This window comes from Scleropages formosus, chromosome 17, assembly GCF_900964775.1.
Source record: "Scleropages formosus chromosome 17, fSclFor1.1, whole genome shotgun sequence".
NCBI classification, from domain to species: domain Eukaryota; kingdom Metazoa; phylum Chordata; class Actinopteri; order Osteoglossiformes; family Osteoglossidae; genus Scleropages; species Scleropages formosus.
In genome coordinates this window covers 24,134,686-24,152,368 of record NC_041822.1, presented here as the reverse complement: position 1 = coordinate 24,152,368, position 17,683 = coordinate 24,134,686, and the positions used below count along the sequence as shown (strand labels likewise).

Sequence of the window (17,683 nt, the reverse complement as noted above, 5' to 3'; positions counted from 1 at the left end):
TCTGAAACCACTTGTCCCAAGCGGGGGTTGCAGCAAACCGGAGCCTAACCCGTCAACACGGGGCGTAAGGCCGGAGGGGGAGGGGACACACCCAGGACGGGACGCCAGTCCATCGCAAGGCACCCCAAGCAGCACTCGAACCCCAGGCCCACCGGAGAGCAGGCACAGGCCAAACCCACTGCACCCCTTAATAATGCATACATAAATTTAGCTGATTGTTTTTTCGGTTTTCCCACTAATTGCTCCGCTATCTCCGCAGTCATTTAGTTGAATAACACACCCAATATGGCTGACAAACACTCCAGTGGAATTGCAATACATTTCCCATAATACCCTGTTCTCTTAAAGCAACAGTCACTTTTTTTGACATACTAAACAGATGGTGAGATCTGGATGCAGACCCGCCAGCTACAGTACATTAGTGTACTTGTGCTTCACTCATGATTTTCAGTTTTTTTGGGCATGCTTTGGATAAATGTTGTTATACAGATTATTTTGTTCCCATAAATTAAAATTTTGGGTAAAGAGAGTTTGTCAATGAAAGAGATGTCTGGGGTAGGGAAGGGCCTTTAGTTGTTGTTTACGGAGTGATCGGTGTCTACATCACATCTTTCTCTCCCTCTTTCTTTGGCCCGCCCCCCTGTCCCAACAGCCCACCCCTATGGCCAACCCCCCACCCACCCCCCACTCCTCTCCGAGAGAGAGAGAGAGAGAGAGAGAGAGAGAGAGAGAGAGAGAGAGAGAGAGAGAGAGAGAGAGAGATGAGAGAGACGAGAGGGAGGAGAGAGAGAGAGACGGAGGAGGAGAGAGAGGAGAGAGATGAGAGAGAGGAGGAGGAGAGGAGAGAGAGGAGAAGAGAGAGAGAGGAGAGAGAGAGATGAGAGAGAGAGAGAGAGAGAGAGAGAGAGAGAGAGAGAGAGAGAGAGAGAGAGAGAGAGAGAGAGAGAGAGAGAGAGAGAGAGAGAGATGTGGCTCTGCTGCAGAACGTAAATCACCACCCCCATCCTCTATGGAGAAATGATCTGCCTGCCTCCCTCCCTGCATACACACACACGCTTTCCTTCGTCGCTCCCCATCTCCCTCCTCCTGCAGTGTCACTCCTCCACCCATCGCGTTTCTCCTGTAGCTGCAGTGGAGCAAAGCGCAGAGAGCAGAGCAGGACTCGGGGGAAAGTTGTGTGTGTGTTTAAGTGTGCGCTGCTCTGTCCGCCTTGATATACCTCACTGGACACGGTACTTTTCCTCAAGCTTCCCGGAGAGACCCGACCCCCCCCCCCATCCTCTGCTTCCTGGACTATCGCAATAAGGACAGGGTAAAACCGTGTCGGGCGGGGGGGTGTTCCGTCATCACTGGCCGCAGATACATCTGCTCCACCGTCCGTGCCCGGCGCGTGCGAACGTGGACGTGCGGCACGCGTGCGAGGTGGCGCCGAACCTGTCGGCTCAACCAGCGGCTGACGGGGTCCCGCCCCGCCCCCCCCTTGGCAGCGTCACTCGGAATGTACCGTAAGAAAAGGGCACTTTGAACCGCGCTCTGTCGCAGTGTGTTCGACCGACGCGTCAGGGCAAGGAGCCCTCGGCCGTGCGGCGGCGCCCCCCGATGGACTGCGGTTCCCCCCGGGCTCTGGATGAGGAGCGTGGTCTCGGCGCCGTGGCACATCTGACACCATGGACTACCTGGGGGACAAGCTGTCGGTGGCGCAGACGCAGGTGTCGGGCTGGGTGGGCAGCGTGCGCCGCTCCCTGCAGGGGGCGCTGGGCCTGGTGTCGGGCGCCGGTGGAGGTGGAGGTGGCGGCGGCGGCTTCAAGAGGGCCGCCTCTCTGCGTGGCCTCGCCTCCAGGAGCCGGGAGTCCATTCGACGGTTCTCGCTGCGCAGCCAACAGCGTCTCTCCCTGCGCAGGCGGCCCGAGGACCCCGGGACCCCGACTGTCGTAAGGGCTCCGCCGCGACCCCCCGTTAGGGTTAGGGTTAGTGACCCCCGGGGGCCCCTTCTTTACCCCACCTGTCGACTTGGGGTCATCTTCTGCTCTGCTTCAGCCACCTCCAGTCGGTGTAAAGAGCGTCGGCAAATACCGCAGTAAATGTGACCTGTGGATGGAGGGTTTTGCTGCAGCAGGGACAGCGGAAGGTTTAGTAGTTAAAGCTGTTACTGTGCAACCGAAGGGCCTGGGTTCGAATCCCACTCCTGCCGCAGTACCCTCCATTGAGGTACTTGGCCTTTCCCCTGCTGTATAAATGGCTAAATCACAGTAAGTCACCTTGGAGGAAAATGTCAGGTAAATGAAAGCGAGCATGGTGTAAATGCGGTACAAGGGGGACCTTGGGGACGGCGCTGCAGCAGAAACGATAAACGCTGCGGTAAAAGCTGCTCTGGAATGCGGTGGACGTGGGGTCTCGGCTCCAAGCGCCAGAACCGGCTTTGTGGAACCTGTTGGGCTCTGGGTTTCGTGTCCTCTTTTGATCTCAGAATAAGGCTCTTGTTTCTTTGTAGCTGAGGAGAAATCTGTCTCTCTCTCACACACACACACACACACACACACACACACAGGGTGATCGTGCCATGCTGTAGAGGTGCTCTGCTGCTGACACACATTGCACCCAGTGATTGGCGGTTAAAGGGACCCGGGAGATGCCCAGTGTTTGTGCGCAGGGGCTGTTGCCATGGATACTGCCTCCTACGTGCTGCCCGGCGATACGGGACCCCTGTGGGCGTTCAGGCGTCTGGTCGAGGGCGTCGGAGGCGTGGGCCCTCTGGGTTTCGGTGCGTGAGAAAGCGTGTGTGCCCCTGTGTGTGTAGCCCACGCAGCGGAATTAAACCACAGCGGGGCTTTCGGTTCCCCAACAAACCAACCTGAGAAGGTGGAACTGCTGAGCGTTGCTCGTGTGTCGCTGACCGCTGTCGAATGATTTTCGCTCTCGTTTCGGTTACTGCTGGTGCAGCGGTTTGGTTGGGGGGGGTGGTACCTTGATCACGGACACTGCAGTGGGAGTGGGATTCGAACCCGGGACCTTCGATTGGAGGATGACAGCTCTGAGGTGAGAGATTGGGGGTCTGGTTTGCTCAGAGACCCTCTCCAGCAGACAGTAGTTATCGAGCAATAAATGGATGATATCGTGTGTCTGTGTGTGTGTGTGTGAGATACTTTAGATTCCTCTCCCTGCATTCTTTGAGTGCACCGCCGCCCTGCTGGAGAATCAGGGTGGAGCAGCCTGTTCTTCTTGTTGCCCTTCAACTGTGGCAGTGCTGCTTTGTGCTTTACCACGGTACGCTGGCATTTTCAGCCATTGTTGTCACAGGTTGACACCTGTCACAGGTATGCAGTGATTGACGGCACGTGGAAAATGAGGTGATGGGAAGGCCGTGTGCGTTTTGGGCAAGTTTGCCTTATTTACACCCCGGACGTCTCCACTTACAAACACTTCAAGTTTGTAATTCGTTTTGTTTGTAACTCCAAAGTCGCTCCTGCCACCAGAGTTACAGTCAATAAACCTTTAACAAAACAGACGTCCCTCAAATCACTTACAAGTGATGATGTATTACATCCGCAGATATAGCTGTGATGATAAAAGCAGGTCGTGCGATTTTGTGCTTTGATGTTTTCGTTAACTTTGCGCCACGTTTCAGTGCAATTGGAAGAAAAAACGATGTAAAAATCCGTCCTCGCAAAAAAACTGCCCTTCAGGGCTGATTCTTGTTTCACTTCGTAAACGGGAGCAGCTCATCTCCTCGTTGATCGCCGACGTTCGGGATCTCCAGATACGAGCGGTAAACGCTGTGGAAGTGAGGTGGATGAAGGCGGTCCCGCTCCGCTCTTCGGAATAAGTGCCCGTCCGTCAGCGCAAACTGAGATGTTAGAAAATGGGGAACTGAAGGAAGTGCGGTTCAAATAAACAAACAAGTAAACAAACTGAAAAATGTTCAAATTTGTGACTCTGCCATTTGTAACATAGGGAGCCAGTGCGGTTCAGAATAAGGGCCTCGCTCCTACATCCGGCAGCGGGATCTAGGTCCAGGTCCTTCACCGCCTGGTCACAGAAGAGTGTTGGAATACGTCACTTTCCCCCCCGTGCGTCACCTGCGCTTTGAGAGCAAACCGGTTTCCCCGCAGTCGTCGTCACTCGTCGTGCAATTCGAACCCTTTCGTTGAACCGTAGCGCAGCTGGAGGGACGGAGCGGTCGGCTCGCTTGTTCCGGCATCGGCATCCCAGCTGTCGGATCGTCGTCACGGCGATGGTCGTCGACAAAGTGGACCCGAAGAAAAAAGTCCCTAAACTTTACTGTCTGTGAATTTTGCTGCCGTGGTGTTAGGAAGCGTGTGTTGTAATGACAGGTAAACAGGCTGTGTGTGTGTGTGTGTGTGTGTGTGTGTCTTTTTGAGAAAGAGAGAGATGGTGTCATGCTTTTTGCATCTGTTTATCTGTATACACACACACACACACACACACACACACAGAGAGACAGATGTCAGACCGGTAAGGGAAGCCCAGTCACGGTCAGCCATGGCTCACAGGAGTCCGTGTTAGAGAGACGGTGCCGAGGGGAAACGCGGTCCGTGTCCTGCTATTGTTCCGAGTCGCCGTGTCGGACCTCGGAGGAACCGCTCCTCCCGGACTCCTCGGCCGCTCGTACCGCGGTCATTCTGGGGGTTACTTACCGCTTCCTCCTCCTGTGGGGGGAAAGGACTTTCTCGTCATTGGCGTACTCTCTGTGTGCGTTTGTGTGCGTGCGTGTGCACGTTCGCTCCAGTTTACGATCGGTGTGTGTTGGGGACAGAGTGTCCTCTGCGAGCGCCTCATTAAATCCCCACGGTTCGCTGGGCGCTGAACCGCACTCCCTCCGGCTGAGCTCCGGCGTTTGTGAGCTCGCCGCCCCACCTCGGACCCCATCTCCTCCCATGACGTGTCGTTTCTCCCTCCTGATGTGGGTCTGAATCCAAGGTTGAGTCCCACCCAGGGTGGCAGTATGGGCTGTGTTTCAGTCCCCACCACAGAGCAGCAGTTGGGTCCAGGCCCACCAGTCACTATTATTATCATTATTATCGCTTTCCGTCCAGTGATTTACTTGTAAAGCATCTCCTCAACTTATAACACCGTTGTTCACAACTCGGAAGGGTCTTTTGTCACTAAGTCATAGTAACAGTTTAACCACACGGATGTTCCAGTTGTGCTGCTTAAAGTGTGTGAACCCCAGCGTACCTTACTTTTACCACAAAATGGTTATTTAATGAGTGTTTCTCATGTGACATAACAGGTGTGTAATGATCGGTTCAGTATGTTGCTCCCTTTAGAGGAGACCGTGTGTGTAGTAGAAACACAGAAGTAGAGTAAAGGTGTAAAAATAAGTGAAGCCCGAGTGTCGTTGGTTAATCCAGGTAGGTAAGTAGAGTCAGGGGTGTAAATCATGGTCATTTATTCATTTTATACATCTGTTTTAGGATTTAACATTTTGAGTTTATAAGTTTGTTTTAATATTTTATAAAAGAATAATGACCGTCCTTTTAGGGTTCTTATGCTTTCACTCGGCACTATGTACAGTTAATACATTTAAAAATCACTGTTTTTATTTAAATACTTCAACTTGAAGCCTCGTTTTTTTTGGTTGCTCTTTGCTGCTCTCTTCCGGCTGCCCCTCTAAATACGGGTCGCTCCCCCCCCCCCCGTGCTACAAACACACATAAAAATTAACTGGACGGTAGTAATATTTTTGAAAAATCATAACTTCGTTCTTTATAATAGGCGGAGCCAGTTGAAGTAAATTAGGATTAATTGCAATCTGACAGGACCTTCCCGCACAGCACAATACCTTCGAGTTCAACAGTTGCAGCTTTTCGCCGTTTCCCAGGACTGGAACCAACACCCTGCCGGTTACAAGTTGAGCTGCATATTTGTCATTTCGGTCACGGTCATTCGGTTGCTGTCTCGCCCTCCCCCCCAGGAGCAGCTGAAGAAGTGTGTGACGGGCGAGCGGGAGGGCCGGGACACCGACACGCTCGTCCACGAGACGGACAGCCAGTACGGCACCTGGGAGACCGGCCTGCGTACGGAGGACAGGTGGGCTCCGCCGAGACCGCTCCCCCTTTCGAGCGTCGGCCCCGCCCACATTCACTCCATGAGCGTAGCGATCAGTTCGTGATGTCTGGATGCTTTTGTGCGCGTGGTCTGTCATCCCTGGTCAATTAAGTAATATTATTATTGTTTATTTATCTATCTGGTGTGTTTATTCTTTGTATTATTTATTTGCCTCTCTGATTTCTCCAAGGCGACTAACAGGAATTTAGCCTTTTTTACAGCAGGGTGATTGATTTTTTTTTTTTGGTACTATATCAGTTCAGGGTTTCCACCTTGATCAAGGTGTTACAGCAGGAGAAGGGATTTGAACCCAAGTCTTTTGATTGCAAGGCAGAAGCCCTAAACACCGCGCCACCTGCTGCCCTGGCAAACGTTTGCACTTTGGTAGACCGGGAGACGGCATGCAGGATGGAACTGCCGGGGTAAAAGATGTTCGCTAGCAGTCAGCAGGCGTGAGCTGAGAGCGAAATGGATCCGTTTGCTGGACGCCGGCGCCTGGATGCGATGTGATCCCGAGAGAGGGCGTGGCCTAAGGGCGACCGCGGCGCGTGTGCGATTACACACATCTTCCTCATCGCCGTGGATGTTTAGAGCGGTCCTGCAGGAAGGGCGCGTCCCTCTGCCGTGTGTCCGTACGGCTCGGCTCGTCTCCGGGCTCGACGTCGCGAGGTTTTCAGTTCGAGTCCCGCAGGGACACGTGTTTGCGTGCTGAGCGGCAGCCAGGTGAACGCAGCTCTTGTGTTTGGTCTCTGGGTAAAACCTTCCGGCCGTCGACGGTCAGCTTCTTCGGCGTGTTCCTCTGTGCCACTTGCTTGGGAGTGCTGCCCCCTAGAGGCCCAGGCTGGTACAGCCACACACTGACGCGCGAAGCGGCTTCAACCAGTTTGCTCACTTATTCAGCGGGGTAATTTTTACTCTGTCACTTCAGTGTAAGTACATTGACTAAGGGTGCTACAGTAGAAGTTGGGGTTCAAACCTGGGTCCCTGAAGTGGAAGGTGGCAGCTCTAACCAAAGTCCTTCTAGGATGTGTTTCTGAAGTGAGCAGCAGGTGGAGCGGTGCTTTGAGCATCATGTCCTGCTGTATTGCCTTTGATCAAGATACTTACCCTGAATCGATCAGGTAAAAACTACTCCGCTGGACAAATGGGTAAATCAGTGTAAGCAGCTTAACAGTGTCAGGTTCTTTGGAGAAAAATGGCAGATAAATGGATGCAGTTCCTTAACCGCTGCGCCCCCTGCTGCCTCACTGCTCCTGATGGTGTGTGAGTAAACCTCCGTGAAGAGACCGTGACCCTCTTCCCCATCCAGCCTGACCCCCGCCACCCCAACTTCGGACAGCAACCTCAGCTCGTCGCCGCGGAAGCCCACGCCCCCCCACACGCCCAGTGACCCGGACACGCCCGATGCGCCGACCCCCTCGTCCCACCCGGAAGGGGAGCCGCTTCCCTTTCCCGAGGTCGGTGCCCTGCCTCTCCTCCTCCATAATTCATCTGCATTTTTCTGGAGGGGGGGGGAGTTTTGTTGCAAGGAAGTTTAGAAAACAGCTAAGGGAAAATAATGTAATTAATAAAAAAAAAAAACAGGATGAAAAATGTTTTTATTTTCAGAAATTCGTAGCTCAAACCGTTTGCGACACGATGGGCCGGCGTTGTCAATTTCCAAATAAATTTTCTTTCTCTGTTCTGTGTCTGTATGTAACTGTCTGCACTGTATCTGCATGCTCTCTGTTGTGTGCGTTTGTGCGCGCGCACCGTCTGCGGTTCCGCACGTCCCCAGACCGCCACCACTCTGCTGGACTCCAGTGCTCTGCGCTCCAGGGTGCAGCTCAGTAAGAGGCGGAGTCGGCGCACCCTCCCGTCCCGTGCGGCCCGTCACAGCGCCACCCTCTCCATGCTGGACGAGGGCTCCGGCGACCCCGTCCAGGACTGGATGTACTGTGACTCCACGGGTAGGACCCCCAGCGGAGCCCCTTCCCGCTGCATGGCGACGCACAACTCGGAGTGAACAAAAGTGCATGAACAACAGACAAAAAGCTTTAGACTCAGACATTGGATTGTGGACGCCGCTTGTGTGTCCGACACCACCGTGTTGCAGGTTCACATCCCTCCGGTAGCTCCTTCAGAAGTGACATTCAAACACCAAATACATAGAAAATCATAGCAGATGGTGGTTGGCTCATTTATGGAGCTGTCAGGAGATCAGGAGAGAAGTGGGTCTGGAAGAGATGGGTTTCAGACTCTTATGAGTATTGAAGGGATTCAGCAGCTCTGAGGGACACAGGAGTTTGTTCCAAATGTCACTCTATTCTTTGCTGTTGAGCAGTGTTTCATCGGCGCGTTTCTCCCCGTAATTTTCGTATCCGTACAGAGCAGAAGGCAGAGCCGACAAATGAGGAGGATTCCGATGTGGAGGACCAGCCCGGTGCTGTGGAGCCCCGCCCCGTTTCCTCCCAGCAGCAGAGAGTGGCCCTCTTCCCAGGGATGGACCCCTCTGCTCTCAAGGTGAAACCTTAACCGTGATCCAAGCTTATGTCCGTCACATTGTCACATGCCAGCAATTTCTACATTAGCCCTTCGCTTGGAGTAAACAACTACTGCCTTGCTGGTTGTTGGGTCCGATCCCAGTCTCGCAGACGTATCTGACCGCCTTCTCTGTGCCTTAGGCTCAGCTCAGAAAGCGAGGGGACTCTGACAGTCAGACGGATGGCTTGGCTCCCTCCCCGTCGCAGCAGTCCCGCTCACCCAAGTCCCCTTTCCTGCCCCGGGCCTCCAGAGTGCTGCCCCCTGCTGGCGGGAAGGAGAACGGGTACGAGGTCATGTGATGCATTGACACTGTAACGGTGACGCTGTAGAAGCCTGAACGGTCACCTCCCGTGGAACCTTGGGGTTAAACGCTGTTTTGAGCTGCGTGTTCTTTCTAACACTGTTCACTCTGTGTCCGTCCGTCCGTCCGTCCGTCCGTCCTCAGGGAGGAGGCTTCGCCCCAGTGGCTGAAGGAACTCAAGTCAAAGAAGCGTTTGAGTCAATATGACAGTTCCAGCACCTGAGCAGCACACATGGTGAGTTTCCCCTCCTCCGCAGTGTCCCTCACTCGTCATTTTTAAAATCCCAGCAGGACATAATGTGTGGAAGATCACTGCTGAGATGGGGAATTACAATTATTGTTGTTATTTTTATTTCTATTATTATTATTATTATTACTACTACTACAGCAAATATATGTGCAATTACTATTATTTTTACAATTATTATTACAATCATTATTATTGCAGTTGCAGTTACAATTTAGGGGGCTGCTGGTTGCGTAGTGGTTGGAGTTGCTGCCTTTGGATCTGAAGGTCGCAGGTTTGAATCCCACCTTCACCTGTAGTACCCTTGAGCAAGGTACTTACCCTGAATTGCTCCAGTAAAATTACCCAGCTGTTTAAGTGGGTAAATAATAGTGGGTAACGTCACATTATGACTGACTTTAGAGAAAAGCATCAGATAAATGTATTATTACTATTACTATTATTATATGATATACATTTATTTACTGCCACCTCTGTCCACGGTGACTTAACGTGTTAGATAATGAACTTTAAACTGATTTCCCCATTTATACAGCAGGGTAATTTTTACTGTACCGCTTCAGGGTAACTACCTTGATCAAAGGCACTACAGCCGGAGGTGGGATAGGAACTTGTTGTCCCTGCACATACTTGATACAGTTACACGTATTTACAATGCGTACGAGGTTTAAGATCAAACAGGGCAGCGCTGTCAAGCGTAGTAAATGGATCGATTTAATGTGGCCAGCAGGTGGCATAGCGGTTAGAGCTACCGCTTTTGGACTCGGAGGTTGCGGGTTCAAATGCCGTACACTTGATGAAGACGTTTACCCTGAACCGATGCGGTAAGAATCGCCCTGCCGTGTAAATCGGTGTACGCCGCTTGGGGGAAAAGTGTCGGCCAAATAAAGGAGGAGACGTAAGCCGTGTGAATTGTCGACAGCGCCACCTAGTGGTCAGAGAAACTCCGGTGGGTCGCATACATGTGCCGGGAAGTTTAATGTTCCTGTTGCTCCTTCCCAGGTTGCCTTAAGCTGGAGAATGCGTAGAGGAAGGACGGACGCCTTAACCGCCGACGGGGATACGAACCGAACTGGGCTGCCGCCGCTGCCATGACGACTCCACCCCCCGCACCACCCCAAATCCCCACCCCCACCCGCCACCCACCTGCCTGGGTGGGTCGCATACATGTGCATGGTGCCTTTTTTCAGAAGATCTATTTTTTTGGACAGAAACGTGCAAGGACACTGCTTTTATTTTTCCATGCGTAGCTCCTCGATCTGTTCCCGGCGGAAGGAGGGCGGCGCAGAGACGCCGAGAACCGGGACGGACGACTCTTAGCCTGTTGTTATTGTTGTTGTTGCCATTGCTGCCGTTCGGGAAGGATGGCCTGCAGGACCAATCGCCTCTCCACCTGGAAGTGCTCCATCAAACTGGGAAATAAAAATTACAGTGGGGGGGAGAAAAAGTCCACAAGCGAAAACCTTTATTATTTTCTATTTTAAGTGAAATGTTTGATCTAGCGCATCGTCGCGTGTGAGTTGGCACATTTAGCAAACGCTCACACAACATTGCCATAGTTTGTCTTTTTTAAATTTTGTTTTTCCAGTGATATAGAGAACAAAACGGTGACGAAATAACAATCAGACATACAGTATACATCAGTGAGTATAGTAAGTGTCATTGTGAACTGTTTTATATTTGTACTTTTTTTGTTGACTATAAAGTATAAATGTTAATCAAATGGGGGCAAAACGATGTAACCTGTAAAACTCCCAGCTGTAGCATCTATCTGGGGGAAACTTGGGTCGGGAACACCGCGGATTGTGGGGTCCGGATCCACGTGGCCATCCCCCGGTGAAGATATCATCAGCTCTACCATCCAACGCAGCTGAGCGGTTAAAGAAAAATGCAAGTTCATTGTCATAAAAAAAAAAAAATGCCGCTGATAATGAGAAATAAAGACTTTTATGCTGGGACCCTGGTCAGTTTATTATTCCTGCGGGAGCAAGGTGTCGCACCCGAGTTATACGCCACATTCCAACTTAAACGTGTTAAATAATCGAACTTAATTGAAAGTGCGACACGGCGCCCTCTAGTGAGCGGTGGGAAAGTGCACACAGAAGGCGGAGCCTAACGCGAGGAAGCCTTTGAACCCGCAGCCGGTGTCCGGTAGCGCTTTCGCGAGAAATTGTTGGAGAACCCTGGCGAAGACCACGCTGCAGTCGTGGTCGACGTGGTTCTTGCATCCTGGCGTTTCTACATCGCATCCCGTTGGATGGAGCCCCAGTGCGGTCGACAGGCGCTCGACCGCTCACCTTCAGTTCGGTCGTGGCCGAAGGGGGATTTCTCAAATGATGCTGCGATGTTGCTGATCGACAGGAATAGCCAGCGGGGTTTTCCACCCTGTTTTTACCGTGTCTCCCAATCCCCCAGCGGCCATTCCCACAACCCCACGTCCCACATCTGCTGAATTCTCCGCTGGATTTCCTGTCTCGCAGAGTCTGAGCTCTGGTCACCACCGACTTCCAGGACAGATCCAAGTCTGGAGTTTGTGTTCGGCAGATAAATAACCGTTATTTAGCAGACTCTGCTGTAAGGTGAGGTACGAGGGTTTGCTCATTTTTAAGACATGGTATCTTACTGCAGTAATTCAGTGTAAGTGCACTGCTCAAGGGTCCTACGGCAGGAGCAAGAGGTGACCCGTACAACTTTACCCGTAAGCGTTATGGTACCCGGGGGGCGCGGTGGCGCAGTGGGTTGGACCGGGTCCTGCTCTCCAGTGGGTCTGCGGTTCGAGTCCCGCTTGGGGTGCCTTGCGACGGACTGGCATCCCGTCCTGGGTGTGTCCCCTCCCCCTCCGGCCTTACGCCCTGTGTTGCCGGGTTAGGCTCCGGTTCCCCGCGACCCCGTATGGGACAAGCGGTTCTGAATATGCCCGTTATGGTACCTCCTGCTCATCCACACCTCTTTTGGTTGGGCAGCTGGTAGTGTGGTGGTTGGAGTTGCTGTCTTGGGGGTTTAAGGTCACAGGTTTGAATCCCACCTCCATCTGTAGTGCCTTGGAGCAAGGTACTTACCCTGAGCTGCCCCAGTAAAATGTCTCAGCTGTGTAACAGGGTAAATGATTGTAGGTACCTTAACGTTGTAAGTTGCTTTGGAGAAAAAAGGTGCGCGGTGATCAGTAAAACCCAGCAGGAGCCACACGGTGGCGCAGTGGGAAGCTCCTGGCCTCTTTGGGTCGGTGTGTGTGGACTTTCCATGTTCTCCCTGTGTTGGCAAGGAATCTAATTGACAAAACCTAATTTTATTGCCACGGCAGATGTAAATTATTTTTAAAATACATTTTCCTAGGAGTTGGACGTGTATATCGGAGCTGGCAACATGGTCCAGGGTTCAGAATGGTACCCGGTCCAATTCGACTCAAAGTAATTTGACAGACGTTCAGTTTTTTTCACCTGGTACTTATTTTTCCTATCACTCAGTAAACTTTTTGTTCTTTCACTTGGGTGAATTAAAAAAAAAAAAAAGTAGCTGGACATTTACTTTTCAACTGCCAACCCCACACTTTACCGCGGTTCGACGGCCAGCTGGTCCTCCAGAATAAAGAGCCGGTGCCCAGATCAGCGTTTGCGGTGCCAGGATGCCAGTTGTGTTCCCGTCAGCATGACGGAACTCCAGAGTGAGAAAAGTCCGCCTGCTCCTCGTTGGTGTCAGGTGGGGGATCATCAGGGCCGGGACATCACCAAAGGGGCTCTGTTTTTCGCTGAACAAGCGCGTTCGCTCAATCCTCTTGGCTCAACCGCCCTCTCGCTCTCGCTGCCCATGTGCCAGCGGGTTGGCGGGCCGCTTGGTGGCCATGCCAGCTGATCTCTTCATAGCCTTCGCCATTGTGAGCCGGACGAGGGGCCTGATCCGCATCCAGCTGCCCGGGGTGCGAGGTGGAGGGTGCGGACAATGGCGGCGCGACGCACTTTTGCTGTATCAACAGGTCGGTTATTTCTGCTGCTGTGGTCAGAAATAGCTGATAAATAGCCCCGGCGCTGGCGGCGTCCCCCCCAAGCCCTGACAGGAGCCGGCCCTGGCACAACCCAGCGGGCACAGGCAGGGAGAGGCGGCACTGCACAGCACCGGCGGGTAAAAAAACGAGGTAAAGCGAGCCCTCCCGGCTCAACCGCTGCCCCCGGTCGGTTAGAGGATGGTTTCTTTCCGGTCTTTCTCCGTCTTTCCGGTTTGTTTCTGGAGTCTCGTCTCAGTCTTCGTTGCTCCCTCCGGGGTCTGTCCTCCGTCCTCTGGGAGCCTCGCTGGTCCCCTTTCTTAAGGCTCCGGAGTAAACAGGTAGAATTGCCACCGGACACTGTAGGGGGGGGTCTCCGTTGGCTCAATCCCGGTGGAAAATAAGACTCTTTTGGGCCAATTTGCTTGTGAAAATTGTAAAAATTGAATTTTACCAGCTGATATGTTGAAAAGCAGCATCTTCCTTCCCATCAAGGATGGATAAATGGATGTTAGTAACCTAACAATCAGTCTCATGTTTCCCTTCTGTGCTTTTTCCATTTGGCGGAACTTGCGACGGGCTCTTTAAAACCAAGGGCAATAAACCTATGAAATGTAATAATTTTAATTAAACAATCCTCATGTCAACTGTGAGTTTGTGCAACTCTCCGCTGTTGTCCCTCCTCGTCTCCACCCCCCTCATCTACTCTCTTCTCTCTTCCCCGGAGAGGAAGTAGGACGATGACGGAGCAGCAAACCGTCTTCGAGCAGCTCGAGAGTGGGCGGAGTCAAGGGGAGATGGGCGACACCTACAAGGTAACCACCATCCGCTAGTGCATTATGGGTAGCGCTGTAATTGCCCTCACTTTCGGAATAGATCTCCTTCGCCAACTTGAAATTATACACTTCGCAAGGAGTGGCTGCATTCCTCCGTCGAGCCTGTGGATCTGGGTCAATCGCAGAAGAACGTTCCGGAAGCCCAGACCAAATGTTTTTGAACATGCATAGGGCGAAATGGAAAATGATTTATGACGCGCTGCCGCCACTATTTCAGCTTGTGGTCTGGAGTGACCAGCGAAGCCCCTTCCTCAGGTGTTCGCCACACCGAGACTGGAAATGGTCCTTCATTACGGGGCAGATGTGCTCCTTTTCGCCATGGGCCATCAGGGATGTGGTGCATCAGTGAGGGATGCGGGGGGGGGGGGGGGGCTTCCTGAAACGGGGGGCTTGTTCCGCCCACACGACACACTGCTGCTTTTTACACTCCTCCCGTCTGTCCTCCTGCCTGCGGTCTGGACAGGTGGTGCTCTATGAGCTGGAGAACTTCCAGGGCCGGAAGGCAGAGCTGTCAGCGGAGTGTAAGGATGTGATGGAGAGCGGCTTGGAGAGGGTGGGCTCCCTGCTGGTGGATTCCGGCCCGTGAGTGCAGGAACGTCTCTCCATAAACACGCACGCTCTCACACACACACGCACCTCGCCGCAGCTCCTTCGCGCTCCCCTGCATCGAGGAGCTGCCCGTGGGGGGGGGGGGGGGGTCTCAGGTCTCCGTCCTCTGCCCTCCGCAGCTGGGTGGGGTACGAGCGCCGCAGCTTCGGGGGCGAGCAGTTTGTCCTGGAGAAGGGGGAGTATCCTCATTGGGATGCCTGGACCAGCAGTCAGAAGAGCTGCTCCCTCCAGTCTCTGAGACCTCTGAACGTGGTGAGGACCGTGTGTCTCCGTGTGTGTGTGTGTGTGTGTGTGTGTGCGTGTGAGCGAGCTTGTGCGCGAGAGCTGGTGCGCGTGATGGTGTGCGGCACTGTGCCTCTGTCTACTCTCAGGATGGAGGCGAACACAAACTCCAGCTGTTTGAGAGCCCGGGCTTCACTGGCCGACACATGGAGGTGGTGGACGATGACGTGCCCAGCCTGTGGGGTCATGGCTTCCAGGACCGTGTGGCCAGTGTGAAGGCCATCAATGGAACGTAAGGGATTGACAGCAGCACAGATGTGTGTGTGTGTGTGTGTGTGTGTGTGTGTGTGTGTGTGTGTGTGTGTGTGTGTGTGCGGGTGTGGGTGCACGTTTGTATTTATTTATTTTTTCATTTTTCAATGTTGGCACGGCCTGCAGACAGCCGCCTTACGGCGTTTGAGGATTGCTTCTCTTTTGGTGTCCAAGATTTCACACGTCTGTCACAGGACAGCTCATCTCGCCATGACAACCGTAAACAAACAGCAGAGAGAAAGCGCCGTCGAGTCAAATTTGACCCGTCGCGACCAATCGCGTGGTTTTCAACGTAAGGGACGATGCGGAAGCGCTTTCCCCGTGCGCGCTGGGAGAACGCGCAGACTCCGTCCACCCCGAGCAAGGGTTCGAACCTATGTCCCAACGTGCAGCTCAGACACTGTGACTCACCAGCATTATATATAGAGGGATTTTTAAAGGGAAAATTGCCTCCAATTTTCAGCTATAGTTACCTACACCTTCTTGTACGCTCATTTTTTAAAGATCCTAGATATTTCATATGCACACTTGTTTTAACTCTCTGGGAATGGTCAGCTTGCTGTCTCGTCCTGATTGTTATAGATCAGGATGATACAACAGGGTAAATCAGCGTAAGTCGCTTAAACTCGCCGATCACTTCAGAGAAAAGCGTCACATAAATGAGGGAATGTCATTGTGACCCCAACCCGACATCCCCCAGCGTTAAATCCGTACTGAAGTAGAAGGGCACCTGTTCGATGTTGGAAACGCCACCTGATACTCTCGCTCACGTCAATCACTCCCCCCCCTTTCTCCATGTCCTCCGCAGCTGGGTGGGCTACACCTACCCGGGCTACAGGGGGCGCCAGTTTGTGTTCGAGCAGGGCGACTTCAAGCACTGGAACGCCTGGGACGCCACGGCACCGCAGGTGCAGTCGATCCGTCGCGTCCGCGACATGCGCTGGCACCGCAAGGGCACCTTCGCAGGCTGCAAGCTCACAGGAGATGGCTCCGGGTGAGAGGACCCCCCCCCCCCCCCCCCAGCTTGCCACGTGCAATTTTGACTGGCAGATTTTGGAAAATGGTGACCTGTCCATCACAGGTGTCAATAAAGCTTTGAGATCAGAACCAACCTTCTGCGCTGGTGATGTCTGTCCAATACCAGTTCTGCTGTTAGGGTCTAGGGTCGTACCACGGTGGGGCACGGTGGCGCAGCGGGTTTGGCCTGGTCCTGCTCTCTGATGGGTCTGGGGCTCGAGTCCCGCTTGGGGTGCCTTGTGACGGACTGGCATCCCATCCTGGGTGTGTCCCCTCCCCCTCCGGCCTCACGCCTTGTGTCGCCGGGTTCGGCTCCAGTTCGCCGTGACCCGCACTTGGGACAAGCGGTTTCAGACAGTGTGTGTTTGTGTGTGTGTTTGTGTGTCTCATACCATAGGGCACCCAAAGCCTGCAATCCCTCCCCATCTTATTCCATTGCTTAGTTTTATCTGATTTCATCAATTATAAATTCACATTTTAGCCTTTTAAACAATTGATTTAAATTCCTCTAATGAAAGTTCCTACTGAAAAAGTATAACAGCGGGATCCAGGTATTTAAGCACAATTTGACCCTGAAATCACAGTAAGGGTTGTGTGGTTCAGTTTATCTCAGTTTACTACCTTTATTACACTGAGTCAGTACTATTAACGTATTTTTGAACACAAAACTTCCTTCATCACGTTTCACTTTTGCAGTCGATAGAGGCCTATATAGCGTGATGGAGTACAGCTGGACCCCGACTTACATGTTCAGTTTGGACTGAGAGTTGGTTCATTACTGGAAAGATGACGAATCGAATGTGACACGGAGCAGGACGGGCTCGTCATCACTTCTACGAGGAGTTTACCGCTGTAATGTGTACCAGCGTTAATGGTGCTATTGGATTAAGTGTCTGTACTTCACTGTACTTGGATAATCATATCTGAGTTGTGTATCGCTTTGAAAAAAAGAGTCTGTTTAATAAATAAGGGTAATATAAATGTCAGCAACCTGGACACTCTGCGTGGAGGGAGACGACGGTGGGGTTTTCCGGACGGGAACAGAGCAGCATCGCGCACCGGCTCTCTCTTGCCCGACGGTGAGCCGGGACGCCTGGTGCCCAAACCCGGCTGTTCGGAGTCTCCTGGCAGGTGTATTTCCGACACCTTGTAAATTAGAGCACATAATAAGGATCCTTCCCAGAGCTAGACCAGCGTGTTTGTGCTCATTTATGGCTCGAGGTTCTCTTTTTCACCCTCCCACATCTCATGAAATGCATGAATACTCAACAGAGGAGTACAAACAACAAAGCATAGCATAAGAAATTTTTGAACAACGTCAACCATTTTTCAAGTTATTTGCCTTAAAGTGCAGACAGCAGCTTGGAGCCGGAGGTATTATGTGGAGGGGGAGGATGACAGAGAAGTGGCTCTTCACTGACAGCCCAAAACTGCTAGATGTCCAAGCCATAGGGGTGGATTTTGAGGAACTGAAGGCAGCGCTGACTGCTCTCGATCGCTATCTGTTGACGCACTGGGAGAAGTTTTCTCGTCGGATTTGAATGGATGTGCCAGCCCTCTTTATGAAAAAA

The 17,683-nt window shown here is 52.5% G+C and overlaps 2 protein-coding genes across 2 annotated transcripts in view; both read left to right on the top strand.

The window, feature by feature from the left end:
• Nucleotides 1-10,734, top strand: part of si:ch73-138n13.1 (uncharacterized) — a 36,855-nt gene extending 26,121 nt beyond the window's left edge. Inside the window, exons 8-14 of the mRNA XM_029259728.1 lie at nucleotides 5,936-6,051; nucleotides 7,379-7,526; nucleotides 7,847-8,018; nucleotides 8,438-8,571; nucleotides 8,733-8,875; nucleotides 9,038-9,128; nucleotides 10,143-10,734. Coding sequence (XP_029115561.1) covers nucleotides 5,936-6,051; nucleotides 7,379-7,526; nucleotides 7,847-8,018; nucleotides 8,438-8,571; nucleotides 8,733-8,875; nucleotides 9,038-9,116 — 792 coding nt within the window. The 3' untranslated portion in view covers nucleotides 9,117-9,128; nucleotides 10,143-10,734. The remainder of the gene's footprint in view (nucleotides 1-5,935; nucleotides 6,052-7,378; nucleotides 7,527-7,846; nucleotides 8,019-8,437; nucleotides 8,572-8,732; nucleotides 8,876-9,037; nucleotides 9,129-10,142) is intronic.
• A 2,471-nt stretch (nucleotides 10,735-13,205) lies between these two features.
• LOC108921853 (beta-crystallin B3-like) lies at nucleotides 13,206-16,100 on the top strand. The gene is made up of 6 exons (XM_029259535.1): nucleotides 13,206-13,269; nucleotides 13,846-13,931; nucleotides 14,416-14,534; nucleotides 14,681-14,813; nucleotides 14,933-15,075; nucleotides 15,904-16,100. Exons 2-6 carry the CDS (start codon nucleotides 13,857-13,859, stop codon nucleotides 16,091-16,093), a joined length of 660 nt encoding a protein of 219 aa, XP_029115368.1. The 5' UTR covers nucleotides 13,206-13,269; nucleotides 13,846-13,856; the 3' UTR covers nucleotides 16,094-16,100.
• The last annotated feature ends 1,583 nt before the right edge of the window (nucleotides 16,101-17,683 follow it).

What these genes read in the sequence shown, in the direction of transcription:
- LOC108921853 (XM_029259535.1), top strand. Translation starts at nt 13,857, where the DNA reads ATGACGGAGCAGCAAACCGTCTTCGAGCAGCTCGAGAGTGGGCGGAGT. An exon ending in CTGCTGGTGGATTCCGGCCC is followed by an intron (nt 14,535 to 14,680) that starts GTGAGTGCAGGA and finishes TGCCCTCCGCAG; the next exon opens with CTGGGTGGGGTACGAGCGCC. An exon ending in CTCTGAGACCTCTGAACGTG is followed by an intron (nt 14,814 to 14,932) that starts GTGAGGACCGTG and finishes GTCTACTCTCAG; the next exon opens with GATGGAGGCGAACACAAACT.